Source organism: Polypterus senegalus, unplaced genomic scaffold (genome assembly GCF_016835505.1).
Source record: "Polypterus senegalus isolate Bchr_013 unplaced genomic scaffold, ASM1683550v1 scaffold_22, whole genome shotgun sequence".
Taxonomy (NCBI): Eukaryota; Metazoa; Chordata; class Cladistia; order Polypteriformes; family Polypteridae; genus Polypterus; species Polypterus senegalus.
Genome location: NW_024383861.1, coordinates 121,137 through 145,678, shown reverse-complemented (window position 1 = coordinate 145,678; position 24,542 = coordinate 121,137). Strand labels below are relative to the sequence as shown.

Sequence of the window (24,542 nt, the reverse complement as noted above, 5' to 3'; positions counted from 1 at the left end):
AATCTCCCAGACTTACCACTGTTTCTAAGGTACTGTACCATATAACTTCTTCCCACCTTCCCTTCTACTTTATAACCTCGGACAATTAGGTGTAGTAAAAAACAAGCAAGAGTTAAGTTGAATTTTAAATAATGTATTATTGATAATATTCATTAATAATAACAATAAGCAGAGTAGGTTTGAATATAGGCAACCATACAACCTGATAAATGGTGATGTGTAGTTTCAGGCGGCACACAGACTTGTCAGTTACTTAAAATGTCTCTAGTTAAGTCATCATTTGTGGTCAGCTTTCTTCAGAACAGGCCGTTTGCCCGTCTCAATATGGCTGCCGAGCTGTGCTCTTCATTGTGTTGTCTTTTTCAGTTCATGGTGTGTGAGATGGACTTTCATCAGTTGGTAAGGGGGTGGGGGGAGCAAGCAAATTTATTGATTTTCTGTCCAACCCATGTAGCCAATAGGGCGTCATGGTACTTAAAGGCTTCTGATACAAGACAGTTCCAAACAGCCATACTTCAGACCAATGGGGGGACAGAACATCTTCACACCTGCCACCCCCCAAAACCATTTGTTGAGGTGAAGCTTACCAGTTAGGCAGTCTGGTTTTCCTGTGGGGGCTGGCTGAGAGACTTCAGCAGAGAAACGTTTGCCAAACTTGTTTGAGGCACTTCACCCTGACCCTGTAGTAAAATTCACTATCCTGACTTAGTCCTGGGGAGGTAAACATGAATGCTTCTCACTAATGTAACACTGATATCACATTTGCTTTGCCTAAGTTACAAATAAGGACATACAAAATATTTATCAACTTGTATGCAAAAGTTCACACCACAACAATTATATTTTTCTCAAACAAATAAAAAAACACTTAATTTTCCTCCCGGGCAAAGGTGAGTATTTCAGCTAGTAAAGCATAAAACAGTTTAGATACAAGAGGGAAAATAAAATCAAAAGAGAAATCTTTTGACTATGACGTTGTCTCATTAACACTGGGTGCCTTTAAACTTACCTTTCACCACTGCAGTAACTGATTCTTAACGTATTTATTGTGTATCCTGTATAAAGTGCATATACAGTACACACACATATACATATATACTATAACTATATAATTGCCCGCATAATAATTCATATCAGCAAGGGATTATTATTATTATGTGAATTGATGGGACAAACTTCAAAGTGAAGACTATATTTCAGTTTCCTTTTAAAATGGCCAATGCTGAACTTTAACAGCTACCTGTTGTCACTTCTCAGGTCACTGGCCAACAGGTCAGGAATTTCTCAGACAAGCTTCATCATACCTGTTGTGCTGGGAGCCACTGATCAACCAGTGATGCTCTACATCCCGTCTTTGTATGGCAATACATAACTGGTATTTTCCAACATAAAAAGACAGTTTGCATCCATGTCGGGTTCTGCTAGGTGGTGCAGTGGTAGTGCTGCTGCTTTGCAGTAAGGAGACTGCGGAAGATTGTGGGTTTGCTTCCCGGGTCCTCCCTGTGTGGAGAGCACTTTGAGTAGTGAGAAAAGCGCTATGTAAATGTAATGAATTATTATTATTATTATTATTATTATTATTATTATTATTATTATCCATCCATCCATCCATCCATCCATCCATCCTCTTCCGCTTATCCGAGGTCGGGTCGGGGGCAGCAGCTTAAGCAGAGAGGCCCAGACTTCCCTCTCCCGCCACTTCTTCCAGCTCTTCCGGGAGAATCCCATGTTCCCAGGCCAGCCGGGAGACATAGTCCCTCCAGCGTGTCCTGGGTCTTCCCCGGGCCTCCTCCCGTTGGACGTGCCGAACACCTCACCAGGGAGGCGTCCAGGAGGCATCCTGATCAGATGCCCGAGCCACCTCATCTGACTCCTCTCGATGCGGAGGAGCAGCGGCTCTACTCTGAGCCCTCCTGGATGACTGAGCTTCTCACCCTATCTTTAAGGGAAAGCCCAGACACCCTGCGGAGGAAGCTCATTTCAGCCGCTTGTATTCGCGATCTCGCTCTTTCGTCACTACCCATAGCTCATGACCATAGGTGAGGGTAGGAGCGTAGATCGACTGGTAAATTGAGAGCTTTGCCTTACGGCTCAGCTCCTTTTCACCACGACAGACCGATGCAGAGCCGATCACTGCGGATGCCGCACCGATCCGCCTGTCGATCTCACGCCCATTCTTCCCTCACTCGTGAACAAGACCCCGAGATACTTGAACTCCTCCACTTGGGGCAGGATCTCTCCCCAACCCTGAGAGGGCACTCCACCCTTTTCCGCTGAGGACCATGCTCGGATTTGGAGGTGCTGATTCTCATCCCAGCCGCTTCACACTCAGCTGCGAACCGATCCAGAGAGAGCTGAAGATCACGGCCTGATGAAGCAAACAGGACAACATCATCTGCAAAAGCAGTGACCCAATCCTGAGTCCACCAAACCGACCCCTTCAACACCCTGGTTGCGCTTAGAAATTCTGTCCATAAAAGTTATGAACAGAATCGGTGACAAAGGGCAGCCCTGGCGGAGTCCAACTCTCACTGGAAACGGGCTCGACTTACTGCCGCAATGCGGACCAAGCTCTGACACCGTTGTACAGAGACCGAACAGCTCTTATCAGGGGTCCGTACCCCATACTCCCGAGCACCCCCACAGGATTCCCGAGGGACACGGTCGAATGCCTTTTCCAAGTCCACAAAACACATGTAGACCGTGGCAAACTCCCATGCACCCTCCAGGACTCTGCTAAGGGTGAAGAGCTGGTCCACTGTTCCGCGACCAGGACTAAAACCACACTGTTCCTCCTGAATCCGAGGTTCACTATCCGACGGACCCTCCTCTCCAGAACCCCTAATAGACTTTTCCAGGGAGGCTGAGGAGTGTGATCCCTCTATAGTTGGAACACACCCTCCGGTCCCCTTTTAAAGAGGGGACCACCACCCCGGTCTGCCAATCCAGAGGCACTGTCCCGATGTCCATGCGATGTTGCAGAGACGGTCAACCAAGACAGTCCTACAACATCCAGAGCCTTAAGGAACTCCGGGCGATCTCATCCACCCCGGGCCCTGCCACCAAGGAGTTTTTGACCACCTCGGTGACTTCAGTCCCAGAGATGGGAGAGCCCACCTCAGAGTCCCCAGGCTCTGCTTCCTCATTGGAAGGCATGTTAGTGGGATTGAGGAGGTCTTGAAGTACTCCTCCCACCGACCCACAACGCCCCGAAGTCGAGGTCAGCAGCGCACCATCCCCACCATATACGGTGTTGACACTGCACTGCTTCCCTCCTGAGACGCCGGACGGTGGACCAGAATCTCCTCGAAGCCGTCCAAAGTCGCTCTCCATGGCCTCTCAAACTCCTCCCATGCCCGAAGTTTTGCCTCAGCAACAACCGAAGCCGCTTCGCTTGGCCTGCCGGTACCTATCAGCTGCCTCCAGAGACCCACAGGACAAAAAGTCCTATAGGACTCCTTCTTCAGCTTGACGGCATCCTCACGCCGTGTCCACCAACGGGTTCGGGATTGCCGCCACGACAGGCACCACCACCTTGCGCCACAGCTCCGTCAGCCCCTCAACAATAGAGGCACGGAACATGGCCCATTCGACTCAATGTCCCCACCTCCCTCGGACGGGTTGAAGTTCTGCCGGAGGTGGGAGTTGAAGCTACTTCTGACAGGGGACTCTGCCAGCCGCTCCCAGCAGACCCTCACAACACGCTTGGGCCTACCAGGTCTGACCGCATCTTCCCCACCATCGGCCAACTCACCACCAGGTGGTGATCAGTTGACAGCTCCGCCTCTCTTCACCCGAGTGTCCAAGACATATGGCCAAAGTCCGGCGACACGACCACAAAGTCGATCATCGACCTGAGGCCTAGGGTGTCCTGGTGATAAGTGCACATATGAACACCATTATGCTTGAACATGGTGTTCGTTATGGACAATCCGTGATGAGCACAGAAGTCCAATAACAAAACACCGCCGGGTTCAGATCGGGGCCATTCCTCCCAATCACGCCCTTCCAGGTCTCACTGTCATTGCCCACGTGAGCATTGAAGTCTCCCAGCAAAACGAGGGAATCCCAGAAGGTATGCCCTCTAGCAACCCTCCAGAGACTCCAAAAGGGTGGATACTCCAAACTGCTGTTCGGGCGATACGCACAAACAACAGTCAGGACCCTTCCCCACCCGAAGCGGAGGGAGGCCACCCTCTCGCCCACCGGGTAAACCCCAATGCACAGGCTCCAGTCGGGGCAATAAGTATGCCCACACCTGCTCGGCCTCTCACCGGGGCAACTCCAGAGTGGTAGAGAGTCCAGCCCCTCTCAAGGAGATTGGTTCCAGAGTCCAAGCTGTGCGTCGAGGTGAGTCCGACTATATCTAGCCGAACCTCTCGACCTCGCGCACTAGCTCAGGCTCCTTCCCTTCAGAGAGGTGACATTCCACGTCCCAAGAGCCAGTTTCTGTAGCCGAGGATCAGACCGACCAAGGTCCCCGCCTTCGGCCACCACCCAACTCACACTGCCACCCAACCTCCTTGGCCCCTCCCATAGGTGGTGAGCCCATGGGGAGGAGGACCCACGTTACCTCTTCGGCTGTGCCCGCCGAGCCCCATGGGTGCAGGCCCGCCACCAGGCGCCGCCATCGAGCCCCACCTCCAGGCCTGGCTCCAGAGGGGGCCCGTGACCAGCGTCCGGCAAGGGAAAACGTCGTCCAAGTTTTATTTTCATTGGAGGTTTATTGAACCGCTCTTGTCTCATCCCTCACCTAGGACCAGTTTGCCTTGGTGGTTCTACCAGGGGCATAAAGCCCCGGACAACATAGCTCCTAGGATCATTGGGACACGCAAGCCCCTCCAGCACGATAAAGTGTCAGTTCAAGTAAGAATTATTATTATTATTATTAATGTAATCAGATCCCTTGACTACACTCATATTGCAATAAAGGCACTTAGAGAGGCTGAATCTGCTTTTCTTACCTATGAGCAGTGACATTGCATGAACACACAAGTCATCTACAACGTTAATGATGGCACGCAGCACTTTTCAAAGCAGGTGTTATCATATCATTTCACTGAGGACAAAGCTGAAAGCTCATCAACTTGCCACCCACTCTGATGCCTACATTGTTGATCATCTCCTCATGGCTCTCTCATTTCTGGTTGCTTCATGGTGCTCTGAGCTTCATGGTGGACTCCCTCACCATCATCCCACCCTGAAAGAATAAACCCATCTTGATTTTTCACATTTTTAATTCACATCCACTGTTTAGAGTAAGCATATTTTCATGCTCAAATCCAGGTAAAGTTTTATAAAAGAGACCCCTCATGTGGAATTTTACATTTGTATCGTAAGGTCAGAATTCAGTTTTGGATTTTGGAGCATTTCAGATTTTTGTCAGTTCTTCTCCAAAGATGTGCGAGAGCACATTTCATTGTACTGACCACTTCGACATGCTGAACCTGCTGTGGCCCCTTTAAAAGACAAAACGTTCCTGTTTCTACTCTCCCCTCAAAAATGTTTCTTATTTGCATCAGTTAGGCAATGAGGGGGTAGCAGAGAGTTAATATGATCACGTGATTGGACAGACAGGTGTACTGAGAATGTAGTGTGGACCAATCAAATCACTCTCTTGCTCCTGCAGTCACTCTGTTTTACTCAACAGTACAGCACCGGGACAGAGTACGGGGGGCTTTGTTCTGTTAGTCCCTACACGTAATGTAAGGTACGTCTGTAAAGTAACAATATTTTTATTTTCCTAATAAGTTATAGAACTGTCATTAAAGAAAATGAATCTAAGAACTCTGTTTCCCTAAGGCAAGGTCTTACAGTCAGTTGAGGTCCGTAAACTGCAGCCTAGGGTGGTCTATTCATTAATCTTTTATTTTTATTTATTTATTATTATTGATTTTAATTAGAAGCAGATAACATTCCATAAATTCAAGTTAAACTTAAAAAATCAAAGCAAAATTCAACCCCTACCTAAGAAAAAGACAGGAAAGCCAACAACCAAAGATACTCTATAAATAAAAACAAGAAAGGAAGAGTATCCTTCTCCCTGAAATGGAAGCTTATTCTGAAATGTTATTGATCAGATCCTGTCATATTTTTAAAATGTTTTGAACGGCACCTCTAAGTGAGAATTTGATTTTCCCAATTTCAGACAGTAGAGAAAATCAGTTACTCACTGACTTACAAGTAGTGGAGTGGGATTCTTCCCATTGAGCGAGATAAGTCTATGGGCTAATAGTGAAGTAAAGGCAGTCACATTTTATTTGTCCTTCTCCACTTTAAGCCCCTCTGTGAGCCCACCAAACACAGCTGTTAGAGGATTAGGATGGATTGAGACACCAAGGCTGTCTGAAAGGCATTCAAAGATTTTGCTCCAGAATGATGCTAATTTGGTGCAGGCCCAAAACATGTGACCTAGTGAGACTGGAGCTCGATTGCAACGTTCGCAGGTTGGATCTTATCCTGGAAACATTTTGGACAATTTTAAATGAGATACAGTAAATACACTTGATAAAAGATTTTAAATTGAATGACTGAAAGCTTTGCACATTATGGAGCTCGAGTGTATTCAGTGCTTGGCTGCCTTCCATTCTTTTTCTGAAATATTAAGTGACAAATCCTTTCCCCAATTTACTCTGGGGTCTTTGAAATGAAGGAAATTTGAAATGTTTTTAAAAATTGTGGAGATGCTATCCAAGTCTTCAAGACTGATCAATATTTCTTCTGGAATAGAACAAAGTGCAGAGGTTAGGAAAATTGGGCATGTTCTGTTTAGCAAAGTTTCTAGCTTGAAAGTAGTGGAGGAATTGGGGTGATGAGAATTTGAATTTGAAATGTAAGTGTTTGTAGGATGCAAAGACATTATCTATGAACAAGTCTCTAAGTGTTTTAATGCCAGGCATTTAATAGTGTTTATGTTTGATATTGTCGTGTAGAAATGCAACAAATAAACGCTTCTCTGTGTTAAGGTGCTTCCTACATTGGTTCCATATACTGAGAGAATGAAGTGTAACTGTATTATTAGTGTTTTGACGTTAGTTTATATTAACTGGGGCACAGAAGAGGGAATATAAGATTTTATTTCTATTGCAGTCCAGGCTTATGAATATTCATTGATTTGCGTTGATGTCCAGGTTTAAATAGCTTGTATATTTGCCACTCAGTAATAAAATTAAAAGTTAGGTTGTGCTATGCCCCCTTCTGCTTTAGGTGGCAGTAGGGTCGCCTTTTGGATGTGTGGATGTTTCAAATTCCTCATGAAGTTATGATTGAGTCTAATTTCTTTAAAAAAGATTTGTTAATATATTTGGGAATGCTTTGAAATGGGAAGAGAATCTTGGGAAGGCTCGTCATCTTACCAATGTTGATTCTCCCTGCTAATGTAAGATGGAGGGTAGACCATTTATTCACTTCTTGTTTAATGTTTTCCATGCAGACAGCAAAATTTTGTTGAAAAAGAGCTTTATATATACTTGTGATATTTACCCCTAAATATTTAAACTGATATGTTAAGGTAAATGGCATCCTTTTGCAAATCTGCTAGTGCTTTTAGGACTGCTGGCACAGAATTTTCTGTTGAAGTGCTTCTCTGAGAATCCCCTTTATCTCTGATGCATTTTGAAAGTATACAGCCAGTGGTTCAATGGTGACTGTAAACAGCAAAGGTGATAAGGGTTGATTACCACATTCTAGTTTGAAGTATTATTGTATACTGTATACTATACTATAATTGGAGTACTATCTCCATCTGTGTTGTTAATTGCTGTTATTGCATTACAGACTTCTTGCTTATGGATTTTTTGGCCTTCTCTCTGTGTTCATATTAAGGATGTCACAGCTATTCCATTTCTTTAGTGGTCAAAAGGTTAAATTGTTATTGGAAAACCTGTCTTTTCTTATAAAGTGCCTCTTTTAGAGACCTGGCACATTCTAAACTATTCTGGTAATTTTGCTGATTAACTTCTTGGTTTGCAGTTTATTTGGGGAAAAGATATGAAATAATCTGTCCTCTTAAAAATGCCAGCGTATACCTGCTGAGACCTCTGAGGATGCATTTGTCTCAAGAAAATAATCAATTTGCTTGGATATGAATTCTGCACAGTTCTCATCAGCTAATGACTGATGCCAGCTATGAGATGAGAGTGTAGGACGCATGGCCAGTGATTAACAACAGTATCATACTTACAAGATTTAAAAGTGGGCAAAAAATGATTGTCTATGAGTAAATAATCAGTTCTTGAGTAACAATGATGTACAGGTGAAAAGAAGGAGTGTGGTCTTAGGCTAGGATTTAAAAACCTCCATGGGTCTGACACAGTAAGTTATGATCCGTTACAAACTGTGTAATTATCTTTATAATGTTAGATGTTATCTCCATCATAGCTGAGAGTCTATCCAGGTCTGGATTTAAAACACAATTAAAGCCATTATAATTTATTGAGTGTTCATAATAGGGTTAGAGGCAAATACATTTTAGATGAAAGCTCTTTCTTATTAGATAAATTGCCCATCACCATGACATATCACCCTTCAGAATCACATATTTCATCTGACACTACAAATTACATTAATCTGACCATGCTGTTCTAGTGAGTGAGACTTACAAATATTATATGGTGGCAAAAGTTAGAAATACTGTAAGTATTGGGAAATGTAGGACAAGATGTGTTTCATTACAACAATACAGAATATCTACTGTGTGTGGACTTTTACTCCAAATACCCAGAGATCTCCAAGCTTAGTGCTACAACAAGCAAACGCTATGTGATTATTTCACTTCAATGAATCTTTACAAGACATGTAGAGGCAGATGTAGTGATCTCAGATCACAAAAGACAGCTGGTGAGTGCAGAAATGTGACAGTTCACAGCCACCTGTTACTTCAGACTCTTGGAGACCCCCCAGTCAAATGGTCTGGCTGAAAGAACTGTTCAGACCAGCAAGATTTTATTGGGTCAGAACCTATGTATATGGAGACACTGATGAGGGCCTGTACTCCTTCTTGCCCACTCAGCTCTTCCGGTGAATAGTGGCTGGTGATGTCACCTCTGTGTGGTATCAAGTCTCAATCCAGACTCTTTTCCTGTGTAGTCCCTAGTTGGTGGAACAAGCTGCCCACCTCAATCCATACTGCTGTCTTACGCAATGTATTCAAGAAGCAGTTAAAGACCCATCTTTTCTGAGAATATCTGTCGAATTGATTGGAAAAAAATACTTTGTGATATTTACATTATAGGTTAATTTTTTTGTTAGATTATGTTTAACTTCTTTATCCATTGTAACCTATTGTAATTTTAGTAGTTATTACATTTTTTCACTTGTGGGAATCAACTTTTGTTACCTGTCCTACTACACTTGCTGAACAAACAGGCCGTGCCTCATGTTACTCAATTATTTCTACCTCTTCTGAAAGTCACTTTTGATAAAAGTGCCTGCCAAGCAAATAAATGTCAATGTCAATGTTAAAAAGAAAAGCACAAGAGAGCAATGGAGACTCTTATATAAAGATTCTTAAATACAGGAAGAACATTTATCTCTATAGCTCACCCTCATACAAAGAATGGAGTTCTTTACAAGGGAAAGTTATAAGACAAAGAAAAACAAATAAGATTAGGCAAGAATATCAATGTATAAATACCAAATAAAAATAAATAAATCCAAGTGATCTGATAAAATATAAATCTATAATTAGTAGAAGGGTAACGTTTTTATATTAAATATCATACTTTACGTCTCTACAAATGAGCCCAGTGATAAGATCAGATGGCCAGGAGAACAAAAAAAAACTCCAGGTAAGCTGGAGAAAAAAAACCAAATCTGCAGGGGCTCAAGGGGGGCTACAAGACCAGTCAGCCCCTACTTGGCATTCTACTGTAGCTAGCGTAAATGTTTTTAAGTCATAAGAAGATTCAAAGAAGTGGGTCTCGTGGACAGATGGGGCACCTGCCTTCATTCCTGTATCACAGGTGGCTGCACAGTGACTTGATCTGGTGGTGGTGATGTGGTGAACACACCAAGCTGGGCCAATTAATGTCCATCGCTGATTCTAAACTGGTCCTGTGTGAAACAGCTTAGGTTTGGTTTGTTGAGAATAGTAGAAAAAGCAGCTTTACTGCTTTAAATCAAGTGTAGACAGAAAGTTATAAAGACACCTACTAAAAATAAGAGAAAGGATGATCATCTGAACAATACTGGGTGTATTGGGGTAGACAAGTTAAAGAGAGCTGGTCAAGCTCTGCTTTGTCCTTATGCTATCAGTACAGAAGTCATTTTGTTTTCTATTGTTTTATTGCAAATGGTGGTTAGGAGAGTCCCTGGAACGCTGTAGACTCAAATGATCGACACCTTACAGTTCATTGGTACAAAACGGAAACCGTGCTTTAAAAGTTAAGCCCACGTGCATGGCTCTTCCTAGAAAGTAACACTCACACCAACACTCCATTAAAGTACATTCAATGAACAGCGAGGGACTGCATAACCCTTTATAAGGTGGGGCAGTAAGAAATAATCATATTTAATAATTCATGCTGAAAAATTAACAAAAAGGGGAAAGAAAAGAACATAAAAATAAGCTAAGAAAGGAACCTGGCCAAAACAGGACATAGCCCTCTTCTCAAAGGGTGGCTTCCAGACACACTAAACTACATCCAAAAACGTTTGTATTTTCTTTGGGCCCACCAGATTGGAAAACCTTGGCCTTGCAGAGCAGATGAAGTGAGAAGAATTTAGCCCAGTAATAGCAGGCAGACAACCACATGGTGACAAAAAGGGGAATACAAAAACTAGGTCAGAGGTCTTTTTTGGACCTTTTGGATTTCAAGCCCATTTGATGGAGTGGTGCCCACCTGGAAGTTCTTAGAAAAAGCCCCAAATTCAGGCATCAGAGCAGGTACCATCTGAGGACACACAGATAGCACAGCACTCCCTTCTTAGAAGTGGTTTAACTAAAGTGGTGACGCAGGAAACATCTGCCGGTTCTATAGCAGAAATAGCAAGCCCAGGTGTAGCTGCTGTGCACAATTCAGGTAAAAAAGCAGGACTTGGGCGGATAAAAGAGCAGTTATTTGGGTCAGATGAATAGACATTTAAATTTAGAAACAGCAGCTGCAGATTAACTCGATTCAACCCTGGGCGAGTATCTGTCCACCAGGTACTGGATATTAGTTTGACGTATTTAGTACGAATCAGTTAGATCATGAAAATAATCATCACCTCCTCCAAAAGTAGAATCCTGGCCAAAAAGAATGAAGCCTTCCACAGTTTCTGTCCGATTTCTTGGAAATGGTGATAATCATGGATACGAGTTGTAGACAGTCCCATATCTTTCAGAGCCAATCTCTTCCCATGGCATCCAGGGACTTCTTCAAAAAACGTAGTTCTGACTGTGCAGAGCTTCGGCTAAGAGGACTTTTTAGTTTTATATTGGCAGATAATTCTGTTGTGATTTCGTAACCACAAATGAACAAAAATGGGTGAGGCCTTCTAAAAGACCCTCAAAAAACATTTAGCATAACGACAATGAACAGAACAATATTATTTTTATTTATTTATTTCTATGGCACAAAGGGTGTTTTAGTAGGAAAAAAATTTTATAAAAAATAAAAAAAATTAAAAAAAGAAAAAGGTTTTTTTAAAAAACAAAAAAATTTAAGGAAAAATTTTAAATTTTTTAAAAACCCCAAACATGGTGGCTGGCACAAGAAAAAGTTTTTTTGGAAAAAATTTCCCCCAAAAAAACTAAAAAAAAATAAAAGCCCTTTGGAAAAAACATTACATAAGAAAGACACCCCAAGCATTTACTTGGCCCATCCTCAATTGGGTTCAAAGGTTTAAAGTGGGGAAAAAAGGGTTTTAAAAAAAAAATAAATATCGATTGGGGGCATAAAAAAAGGAAAAAAAAATGGGTAAAAAAACAAAAAAAATTTAAATGTTTTAAAAAATTTTAAAAAAAATGTCTTTTAGCATTTTTTAAAGTGTTTTCCTTTTTAAGGGGAAAATTTTAAATGAAAATTTTTTCCCAATTGGGTTAAAAAAGGGCCCGCCGCCTCCCTTTCTTTTTTTTTGTTCTTGGAATTCTAAGGAGACACTCATTTGAAGATCTAAGGTTACAATTTGGAGTGTAAGGTGACAGGCAGTCAGAGATATAAGATGGAGTGAGATTATTGAAAGCTTTGTAAACCATCAGCAGTATTTTAAAGTCAATTCTGAATGACACAGGTAACCAGTGTAGTGACATCATGACTGGTGTGATGTGCTCAGATTTTCTTTTCCTAGTTAGGATTCTAGCAGCTGCATTCAGCACTCGTTGCAATCGATTAATGTCTTTTTTGGGTAGTCCTGAGAGGAGTGCGTTACAGTAATCTAGTCGACTGAAAACAAAAGTGTGAACTAATTTCTCAGCATCTTTCAGTGATATAAGAGGTCTAACTTTTGCTATGTTTCTTAAGTGAAAAAATGCTGTTCTAGTAATGCTATTGATATGTGATTTAAAATTCAGATCACAGACAATAATTACCCCTAAATTCTTTACCTCTGTCTTGACATTAAAGCCTAATGGATCAAGTTTATTTTTAATATCCTCATTATATCCATTTTTGCAAATAACTAACATTTCTGTTTTCTTCTTATTTTATATTTATGCATTATTTTAACAGAGATAACCACACTAAATGATTCAAAACAAAAAATAAACATCAAGGACAAGGAAAAGGAACATAAACATAAGCCAAAATGGGAACCCTGGCCAAAACAGAACACAAATGGCCTGCTGGTCTTTCTTTTAAGCCTGTGAGCAAACACCAGACAAGAGCCTACCTGACAACAGAGTGTGGTGTTTATAACAATGAGACCACATCAAGGTGTCCAGTCTCAGGTGTCGGTGATGATGTCCACTTTGTAAGAAGCTCAGATCTAATATGCTGTGAAATCCCAACATTCCACTTGTGGACTCATAAATATAAATGGACATGAAGATCAGATCCATGGCTCCATCCTGTCTGATTTATCTGTGATGATGTTTTCTTACCAAGCTTTCATTGTTTTTCAGCCATGAAGGTCCAGAATGGATGGAGCTGCTCTCTGTTCTTTCTGCTCTACATGACACACGTCACCTGGACACGTATGTGTTTGTATAATTTGTGATTCTGCTTTGGCTCAGAAGTTTTGTTGCCTATAAATAGAAATGATTTCTGTTTGTATCTCAGCAGACTTTTCTTGTACTTCACAAGGTTGTTCTACTCTTTCCCTATCCTGATCTTCATCCAGTGAACAGAGAATTTGAGTGTCAGGCAATTTAATGTTGAGGATGAAGATCAGAACTGTCAGTAAGGCAGACAAATAAAAAATATAAACTGTTTAAAATTTGAGAAACTTGGAGGACAGAAGAGCATGTAGTCTTCATGTGAACCCTAAAGAGCTTTGTCGATTGATTTAAATGTCATTGTTGTCATTAACTGACTCCATCCTGACACTCACTGTGGATGTTTGCGCTTTCTTTCAGAGAGGTTTGATGTCATTGGACCTCCTACTGACATTTTTGCTCTTCTTGGTGAAGATGTCACCCTACCTGCCACACTCTCACCACCTCTCAATGTTCAGGGGTTTGAGGTGAGGTGGGTTAGAAATGACTTCTACTCTGTGATACTTTTATATCAGAACTTCCAAATTAGAAATGAGTATCAGATGCAGATCTATAAGGGGAGGACTGCACTTTTCCCAGAAGAACTTGTGAGTGGAAACGTGTCTCTGAGACTCCAGGATGTCCGTGTCTCTGATGGTGGTCTCTACAGATGTTTAGTGGCCTCTGGACAATGGAATGAGGAGACTCACCTCACTCTGAATATTGAAGGTATTCCTAAATTTCCTTTTTCTTTTTGCTGCTTCTCCCATCCCTCTAATGACTTTTTATGTGTCCCTGTGATGTGGCCCTTGCGTGCGGAGGCCATTCATGTTTTTGTTTTTGGTAACACAGACACTTGGATGATCTTATCCACTGAAGTTTATGTTAAAGTTCTCGTGTCCAGTACACCATCTGAGTTCTTGTCAAATGTCTTCATGACCAAACCCACTGCTTTTCTCTTTCTCATCCTAAACTCAACTGTTCTCCTTATCATCTACTTACATGAATGTGACTGTAAAGGTGACTTTTAAAACAGGCTGCAGCCTCATCTTCTCAGTCTCGGATCAGTTTATAGCATTTGATGCTGATTTATTTCACCACAGTCTGTTTTCAGTCAATTAACCCGTCCTGTACAGTCCTATGGATTGTACTGAGAGTTGGGGTCTATGTGTTGTCTGTGTGTGAAACTTCATTTTTAGTTACCACTGAGGGGCTGGGTAGAATTTTTCTTTTTTTTCCCTTTAAAAGGTTTTTTATTCTCATTTTCACAAAAGGCACATTGTGAATGATGGGCATGAGGTGTGTGTCTCAGCAGGGGGTGTCATGCCGCTCAGCAGTAAGACAGAAGTTAAGTAATCAGCCGACTTCATATCAGTAAATGAGATGCCAGTAGTAAAGGAATACGAGTACATTCAGGTAAATTGCACTCGAGATGGCACACATTGGAGCTAAGAGGAGGGCAACAGCAAAGAGCACATTTAAGAAGTCACAGTGCTGATAGTGACATTGGCTAGAAGCAAAGGGAAGTGACAAAGAGATGTTTTAGACAAATGAATATGAAAGTCGGGTAAGAAATAAAAGCATGATGAGCAGGCAGGTTAAGGGAGACAGCAGCAGAGGGACAGAAGCAGTGAGGGCACCTTAAACAGTCCATACAGGGGATTAGAGGGGGCCAATAAATATTAAACAGAACATTTGTTACTGTAAACCCATCATTTGCATTTAATTTTAAAAAGGGATTAACTGTCACTCAAGCAAATTCTAATCATGAGTTCAGAACAACTTTGTGGACTTTGGAAGCTGGCATCAGAAGGGTCTTTTCCCAGGTGATAATAATAATACATTTTATTTATATAGCGCCTTTCCCATGTTCTAGGTGCTTCAAAGGATCTTAGAAAAAAAAAACAGCAGGGTATATGTAACATTGGATACAAATGTTTTCCTGAATAGAACAATGAAACAGAAAACAAAGTATTAAATAGAATAAAGGACAATAAACCAGAGTAAAATACTAAATTTAATACTAAAAAAAAAACCTAACAAATAACCTAATTTGTGATTTAACAGACACACAAATAATCCTGAGCACCTGGACAGAGAGGTAAACTGAAAGAAAGGGCAGAATGTTAAGTTGAGTTAAAAGCCTTCCTGAACAGATGAATTTTGAGTTGTCTTTTAAAAGAATTCATGGAGTCAGCTGACCTGATTAATTTTGGTCGGTCATTTTAGAGTCTGGGCACTCGCTATACAGCTGAAGGCCCTGCTGTCACCCATGGAGTGTAGATTAGTGTGGAGACAACAAGATGGCCAGAATCAGAGGACCTTAGTGGGCGGACAGGCACATAGTGATGGAGAAGGTCACTAATGTAGTTTGGATTTTAGGATGGTGTGATGTACTCGCTGCTGCTGGTTCATGTCAGGACTCTTGCAGCCGAGTTTTGAATAAGCTGGAGCTGTGATATAAGATTAGAAGGGGCACCTGCCAGTAGGGAATTACAATAATCGATGTGGGATGTGATAAAAGCAGGGACTAGTTTCTCAGCATTAGAAAAGGAGAGGATGGAGCGAACACGGGATATGTTACGGAGGTGAAAGTAAGAAAGTTTCTTAATGTGATTTATGTGGGTGGAATAAGAGAGGGAGGAATCAAAAATGACACCAAAGTTCTTTACAGTAGAGGCAGGTCTGATGAGATCACCGCCAAGATGGACTGGGAAGGAGCTCATTTTATTAAGTTGCACTTTAGTCCCAATTTACAGGAGTTCAGTTTTGTTGTAATTTAATTTTAAAGAGTTTTGCTCCATCCAGGTTTTAATTTCACTAAGGCAGGTTGTGAGCTGAGAAAGCTCTGGTGAAGTTCCACTTTTAACATTGAAGTAGAGTTGAGTATCATCTGCATAAAAATGATAGCCCAGTCCATAGCTACTAAAAATATGGCCATGGGGAAGCATATAAATACAGAAGAGAAGAGGGCCGAGGACAGAGCCCTGAGGAGCTCCTTGTGTGACTGGCGCTGAGCTGGATCTGCTGTTACCAAGACTAACAAACTCTTGCCTATCAGTCAGATAGGACTTGAACCACTGGAGGGCAGTGTCAGAGATACCCAGCATGTTCTCCATTCTGGACAGTAGAATGTCATGTCTGACCTGAGTGTCAAATGCTGCACTGAAGTCTAACAGAATTAATATGCTGGTTTGTTCAGAGTCTGCTGCCATAAGCAAATCATTGGTTACCCGTAGCAGAGCAGTTTCACAACTGTGCTGCACCCTGAAACTGGACTGAAAGAGTTCCATCAAGTTATTAGAAGTTAAGTAGTTGGTGAGCTAGGAGGCTACAACACGCTCAAGAACTTTTGACAGAAAAGACAAGTGGGAAATAGGCCGGAAATTGTTAAGATCGTCACCATTAAGACCAGACTTTTTTAACATTGGGGTTACAGAAGCGATTTTAAAAGTGAGCGGCACAGAGCCAGTGTCAAGGGATGAGTTTATTGTTGTTGTAACAGTCGGGATTATGGCATGAAGGCAGGATTTAAATAGTATGCTGTGGATGGGGTTCAGTACACAAGTAGTCGGCCTCATCTTAAAAAGCAGACGTGACTGGTGAGAACTTAGAGAAGGAGCTGGATGGAGTGGGAAAACAGGGAGAGACATAAACAGATGATGTATTTACGTTAGTTGAATTATTTAGATCTTTAATTTTGTTACGGAAAAAGTGGAGGAATTCCTCATAGACTTCAGTAGAAGAGGTAGTTAGGCCATATGCGGGTTCGAGTAGTTTATTAACTACAGAAAACAAAACCCTTGGGTTATCGTGGCCACTTTCTATTATTCTGCCATAATAGGTGTAAATGTAGGAAGGACGGCCCTTGCGTGTGTGTGAACTGTTAATATTTGAATCTGATGATTCCATATAGCGCTGAAGTTACTGCTCTGTACTATTCTGTCCTCTGCATGTCCTGGAGTACAAAAGAAACAGCATACAGCAACATGTGCGAACTGGCAAGATCGGGGAAAAAAAAACACGCGGTCACTGATTACAAACCGCAAGATGTTATGTGAATGAATATGAATAATGTTGCATCCATGCCACAGTTTTCTGAAATTTACTATACAGGTCATAAAACGAATAATTCCAAATATCATATATACCTATGTCTCTGTTTTTTTTTTTGTTTTTTTTTTGACATCATAAGGGGCACACTAACACTGGTGTTCCATTGGTGCTCAGAGCTGAGAGTCACGTGTGCTTTGTTCTGACGTGTGCTTTGCAAACGCTAGAGTCTGTTGAGAGTGTTGGTTTGTTCTGTGGTGTGAGATTTACATTAAAAAAATACATTTTGCTCTTAAAAACTTGGGTTTTGGTTGCCTCTAAGGAACCATGTGGGAATTTTTAAAGCTTTTTTCCTTTAGAAGGGTTTTTTTTTTCGCCCGCACAAAAGCAAAAGTAGCTGGGTGTTTGGAAGTGCACTTGGAAAAGTTATTTGTACTTGTACTTGTTCTTTTTCTTGTTATCTGTATTTGAATTAGCATCAGGCGTAGGGTAGAAAGCAGCAGTAACTGATATCGGCATTTGTAAATAAATAACCGTGTCGTAACAGCCATTCCTTAGTTTAAAGGAAAAGAAAAAAGGCCGCTGACTTCAAAGCAGTAAAAGGTGGAAACTCAGTAGTGCTTAGGTAAGCGGCCTGCGTTAAGACACCGATCAGGCACAAGGAGCAGTAGGAGCAAATAAGGTAGTAAAGTTTTATTTATTTGTTTATTTTAGATTAAACAGTCCTTAGCGGTCCAGAGGCAGAACAGTTAAGTGGGCGACAGCGTATTGGTTCATTAATACGGGGGAATACAAACAGTGCGAGTGAAGAGCTTATAAGTAAGAAGAACGCAAAGTTAGAAGAGACAGAGAAAAGTAAAGTTAACCTCATAGAAAGAAAAACAGCAGGCAGCTGAGAGGGAGAACAGTACAGGAGCTTAAGGGGAAAAGGTGTAAAATATGTTTCACAGGTTAATAACGACAGTAGTCGGGCAATTAGTTCAAAGCTGGTCGTGTTATAAACTGCTGCATCAAATACACCGAAGCAAGCCCGTGCTGACCCAGCCTGATGACATCATCATTAACCGCGCCAGCCCGCTAGTTAACATCCCTTAACAAAATATCTGTAGCAGATCTTAGTGTTACCATTTAAGTTAAGGAGCAGCTGAAAGAAGAAGAAATTTAATTTTAAGAAAGAAAAATATATATATATAGTTAAGGCAGCTTAGTAATCCCAAATCAAATTTTAATAATGAGGCCAGTGCAATGCAAGTCCTGTTGGATGTTGGACTTTTTAGATGATGGTTTGGAAGAGCCAGTTGTCTATGAGGGCTACATCTGCAAGAGATGCCAGCTGATCCAGCACCTCGAGCTCAGGGTCGCTGAACTGGAGGAGGAGTTGGCTGACCTGCGTTGTAATAGAGAATTGGCGGACTTGGCCCAGGTGTCCTTTAGAGATAGTGTGCACCCCTAAGGTGGCGGAGGAGATTCCAGACCAGACAGGTAGGAATAGGTGGGTCACGGTCGCAAGGCGTAAGGTAAAGGGTGCACACTGTCCGGGGGCATCAACCCCAGAATTAGAAGTGTCTAACCGTTATCATGTCCTGGCGGAGCTGGACGGTGACTCTGATAATTCTGAGGTGGTAGGCAGGGTTGAGGAGCCCCAACGGGCCACCTCAAAACCAGTTCCCAAAAAGAGAGGTAGTGATAGTTGGGGACTCAATCATTAGGGGATTGAAGCGCAGGTGTGCTCCAGAGAGAGAGAGTCTCGACGGTGTGTTGCCTTCCGGGAGCACAGGTGGGAGACCTCCTGGAAGGGTGGATAGGCTCTTGGCCAGAGCGGGGTGGATCCAGTTGTCATTGTCCACGTTGGAACAAATGACATACATAAGGGTAGTCTGTCAGTTCTGCATCCAAATTCAAAGAGTTAGGTACCAAGCTGAGGAGCAGAACTGACAAGGTAGTCTTCTCCGAAGTTCTGCCTGTGCCAGCGCCAGTCCAGGTAAGATTGAGGAGATTAGAAGGCTTAACGCTGGCTCAAATCTTGGTGCAGGGTAGAAGGGTATAGGTTTATGGGGCATTGGGACTCCTTTTGGAACAGATGGGACCTGTTCGCCGTGACGGGTTACATCTGAACCGGAGGGGCACCAATGTATTGGGGAGGCGTATGTGTAGGCTAGTCGAGGATTGTTTAAAACTAGGGAATGGTGGGGCAGGGAGTTTAGGACAGGCCAGATTTAGATCTATACATGGAAGAACAAACAATGGTGTAGAAATAAAAATGCATAGTAATGTAAATTTTAAGCAAACACGTAAAGATAGAAGGATTAACACATTAAAAATAGCTTGCCTTAATGCTAGAAGTATCAAAAATAAGGTAAGTGAGTTGGAGTTGTATGTAGCAGAGCACAATTATGATATTATAGCAATAACGGAAACCTGGCTAAATAACAAAGATGGGGATGAGTGTAACATAGAGGGATACACATTTTTAGGAAGGATAGACAGAACAGAAAAGGAGGTGGGGTTGCTGTTTATGCCAAACAGGAATTAAATGTAAGTCATCTTCAGTTGGATGATGAGCCCCATCTTAGTGAGGACATGTGGCTTCGCCTGGAAAATATTAGGGAAAAGGTCTCATTTTAGGAGTGTGTTATAGACCACCCAATTCAGACAGTAATTTCAACACACATCTTTTAGTAATATCAAAAGGCAAGTTTACAGGGGATATTATAGTCATGGGGACTTTAATTATCCAAATATTAACTGGGATAACCTTACAGATGGAGGAGCACAAGAGCAGGAGTTTTAGAAGTAATCAGCGACTGTTTTTAACACAGCATGTTAAAGCACCAACAAGGGGTGAAGCCTGTCTGGATTTAGTATTCTGTAATAATCAGGATAGAATTGAGGGTGTAGAGGTGATTGAACCACTAGGGTCAAGTGACCATAATGTAATACAATTCTCAGTATTTTGTAAGAGTACAGATGCAAAGACTAAAATTGTTAAGTTGAACTTTAGTAGGGCTAATTTTGAGCAGATGCGACAAAGTCTAAGTAGGATAGACTGGGATAAGCTTTTAAATGTGGAGACAGTCGAGGAGCAGTGGAACAGGTTTAAAAACATGTAATGCAGGACAGATACATACCTAAATTTGGAAGTAATAGGAAACTAAAAAACTCCACGATGGATTAATAAAGATTTAAAAAGAAGTTGCAAAGGAAAAACTGCTGTATAAGGCATATAAGACTAATGACTGCAAAGAGAACCGTAGCGTATGAGAACATGAGGGCAACCATTAAGAAGGATATCAGAGAGGCTAAAAGACAGTTGGAGAGGAATATAGCAGATAAGGCGAAAGAAGACCCCAAGAGATTCTTTCAGTATTTTAGTAGTAAAAGAACAGTTAAGGAGGAGGTCAAGTTCATCAGGAATAGTAAAGGGAATTAAAAGATACAGACAATGAAATAGCAGATGCCCTAAACTTACATTTTTCTGAGGTGTTTACAAGTGAGCAAGTGGATAACCTGCCAGAGGTAAACAACTACTAAGGAGGTACTGAGGGATTTGGAAATTGTAGAGGGAGAAGTGCTGCTCAGATTAAATAAGATGAAATCAAACAAATCACCAGGCCCAGATAATATTTATCCTCGTGTTCTTAAGGAGGCTAGTGAGTACATATATAAACCCTTGACACATATTTTTAGGAAGTCACTGTGCACTGGAGAGATTCCAAAGGACTGGAAAATGGCAAATATCATCCCATTATATAAAAAGGGTGACAGGGCAGATCCAAGCAACTATAGGCCAGTAAGCTTAACAAGCATCACAGGAAAATTAATGGAAGGAATTATTAAGGATAAGATTGAGCAACACATGACAAGGACAGGAGTTATTCTGAACAGTCAGCATGGGTTCAGAAGAGGGAGGTCGTGTTTTACTAACATGTTGGAATTCTATGAGGAGGCAACAAAAGGATACGATCAAAGTGGAGCTTATGATATTATTTATCTGGACTTTCAGAAAGCATTTGATAAGGTGCCACATGAGAGGTTGGGCATCAAGTTAAAAGAAGTGGGAATTCAGGGTGATGTTTTTAGATGGGTGCAGAATTGGCTCAGACACAGGAAGCAGAGGGTGATGGTGCGAGGAACCTCATCAGAACTGGCGATGTTAAGAGTGGTGTTCCACAGGGGTCAGTGCTAGGGCCGCTGCTATTTTTAATATATATAAATGATTTAGATAGGAATATAAGTAACAAGCTGGTTAAGTTTGCAGATGATACCAAGATAGGTGGATTAGCAGATAATTTGGAATCCGTTATATCATTACAGAAGGACTTGGATAGCATACAGGCTTGGGCAGATTTGTGGCAGATGAAATTTAATGTCAGTAAATGTAAAGTATTACACATAGGAAGTAAAAATATTAGGTTTGAATACACAATGGGCGGTCGAAAATCGAGAGTACACCTTATGAGAAGGATTTAGGAGTCATAGTGGACTCCAAGCTATCAACTTCCAAACAGTGTTCAGAAGCCATTAAGAAGGCTAACAGAATGTTAGGTTATATAGCACGATCTGTGGAGTACAAGTCCAAGGAGGTTATGCTCAACCTTTATAATGCACTGGTGAGGCCTCATCTTGAGTACTGTGTGCAGTTTTGGTCTCCAGGCTACAAAAAGGACATAGCAGCACTAGAAAAGGTCCAGAGAAGAGCGACTAGGCTGATTTCAGGTCTACAGGGGTTGAATTATGAGGAAAGATTAAAAGAGCTGAGCCTTTACAGTTTAAGCAAAAGAAGATTAAGAGGTGACATGATTGAAGTGTTTAAAATTATGAAGGGAATTAGTACAGTGGATCGAGACTTGTATTTTAAAATGAGCTCATCAAGAACACGGGGACACAGTTGGAAACTTGTTAAGGGTAAATTTCGCACAAACATTAGGAAGTTTTTCTTTACACAAAGAACGATAGACACTTGGAATAAGTTACCAAGTAGTGTGGTAGACAGTAAGACGTTAGGGACTTTCAAAACTCGACTTGATGTTTTCTTGGAGGAAGCAAGTGGATAGGACTGGCGAGCTTTGTTGGGCTGAATGGCCTGTTCTCGTCTAGATTGTTCTAATTCTAATTCTAATTCTAATTCTGTGTGAGCAGGAACACTCAATAAAACTGAATAAAAAAAATTCAAGTGACGGTGAGATACGAAGAAGGCAGATTCACCAGCGTTTGTGTGTCAGCTTCTATATCTCCAGATCAGAGAATGTCCAGTTACGTTGTCTCAAAACACCACTCACATCTACAGTTATTCACACTTTCAAATAAAAACTAACAGCGTCAGATCCCCTTGCGGTAGTATGTATCGTGATTGTGATTTAGAGAGAATAAAAGTGAAAAAAAATGGTAACTTTTACAAGTCCTATAAATGCACACGGTCTGTTACGGACGCAAACCAAGTGCATGTGTGTATGGTATAATACTTACAATAAGAGCAGCTCACTACTGAAAATGGCAAATACAGGAGGCAGTTGGGAACGAACTGCGGACTCTTGATTAGAAGTCAGCAAATCTTACCGCTACGCCACAGAAGCTGTTTTTTTTTTCATTGAACCTTTGGTGATTACTTGATCTTTGGACTTCAGGCTTCATACATCATATAGTTAATGCCTACATTTTGTCATTTACTACTAAAATATGAAAAACGTTTCTGTCTTAAAAATGTGTTTACACAGATTACTGTAGAAACTGAACACACATAAAATGTATGTGTTCCAAATAACGATCTATCATTTCCACTCTAAAACTCCACTTCTCCCAGATAATCAATCAAGGCATGAGCTGAGAGAAGTTTGTGTACATTCCAAGTCGGTGGGGGGATGGTATAGCTGGCTGTTTGCTGTTGTCTTTATTGGCACATTTAGAGGACAAAAGACGCTGGCGGAGAGGTGCAAAAGGATTTAAGGTGGGCCGGATCTACAAGTTTTTTTTGTAGGCTTTGGCTATACTTGTGTTATGGAAGCCTACACTACTCATTTATTTATTTACTTGCCATTGACTGCATTATGAAGACTACACAGCAGGACACCATTCACACAGCTTGAAGATCTGGATTTCGCTTGCATTTTTGCCACACACTCCCCCAACAGATACAAGAGAAGACAAACAACATGTCAACCACCTCAGTACAAGCTGGACTGCACATCAACAAAGGAAGACCAAAATATTGAAAGCGAGCACAATCAGTGCAGATGCAGTGATACTGAAAGGATGACAATTGGGGGAAGTAGAAGTCTCTGCATACTTGGGAACCTGAGAAGAACAGATGCAGATGTAAAAGCAAGAATAGACAAGGCTAGTGCTGAATGGATCAGAAACCTGGAGGACACCTGTGTCAGCTACAAACAAATTACACTCCTTAATCAACACTTCTCTCAGAAGAATCATCCACATTTGAAGTGCTAATACAATTAATCAATATTAAACTTTGGATCACGACAAACCATCAAACCACTGAAATGGAAATTCTCACATGACGGCACACTCTAGGGAATCCTCCATCAGACATTACCAGACAAGCTTTGAGCTGGAACCAGCATTGCCAGCAATAACAGGTCAGCGATGAAATGCCTGGTGTAGAAGCTTAGAATCCGACATCGGAAGGATGGCTTACACTTGAAGTCAGCTGAAAAGAAAGACTCAGCATTGAGATATAAGGCAGGCCCTAGTTGACAGCCTTTGCCCAAGAGGGGTACTTGACATAAGTAAGTAGTCTCTTATGTACAACATAATATCTTGAACGCGCAAAATAATTTACATATGAGTTACTATGTCGTATGTAAGATATATTATCTTGTTATGATCAAGTAGGAGATCAAATGACATTAAAAAACAAGCAAAGTGCTGTTTAGGGACAGGGTTAGGGCACTTTGTTTGGTAGTGACTTCTATCCTTAGGGACTTCCAGAAAAATGTTAAGATTAAAATAATTTTGTTTTAATGAAGCCCTTGTAGTTTCATTAATCAAAGGTTAATATCATTAGCTCCTTTAATTTGGTTCATGTGTGCATAGAAAGCTGATTCATGGGATTTGAGTAAACAGATTTTAAAGTGCTCAAATCCACTGAATGAAGCAAAGTCACTGGGCCTGGACAGGGTGCAAGACCATCACTTTCCACCTACACACACATAATGAACTAACTTAGAGCCACCGGTCCAGCCTGCATGTCCTTTGGATGTGATTAGTTCTGCTGTCTCCTTTTTCCAGATTCCTCTTAGCTCACACTTTCACTCTGTTTGTACAATTTGCATGTTCTCTCTGTGCTCTTTCTGTATTTTCTCCTACTTTTAAAATGTGCCCCTAACCAGACTGCTGACTTTATAAAGATCCCTTTTGT

At 41.5% G+C, this 24,542-nt stretch overlaps 1 protein-coding gene across 2 annotated transcripts in view; it reads left to right on the top strand.

Moving 5' to 3' along the window:
- LOC120521629 (NACHT, LRR and PYD domains-containing protein 3-like) overlaps positions 1–24,542 on the top strand; it is a 99,052-nt gene that overhangs the window by 1,898 nt on the left and 72,612 nt on the right. For both annotated transcript variants that reach the window (XM_039743121.1, XM_039743120.1), the window contains exons 2-3: positions 13,043–13,114; positions 13,496–13,843. In XM_039743121.1, the coding sequence (XP_039599055.1) occupies positions 13,045–13,114; positions 13,496–13,843 (418 nt within the window). In that variant the 5' untranslated portion in view covers positions 13,043–13,044. The remainder of the gene's footprint in view (positions 1–13,042; positions 13,115–13,495; positions 13,844–24,542) is intronic.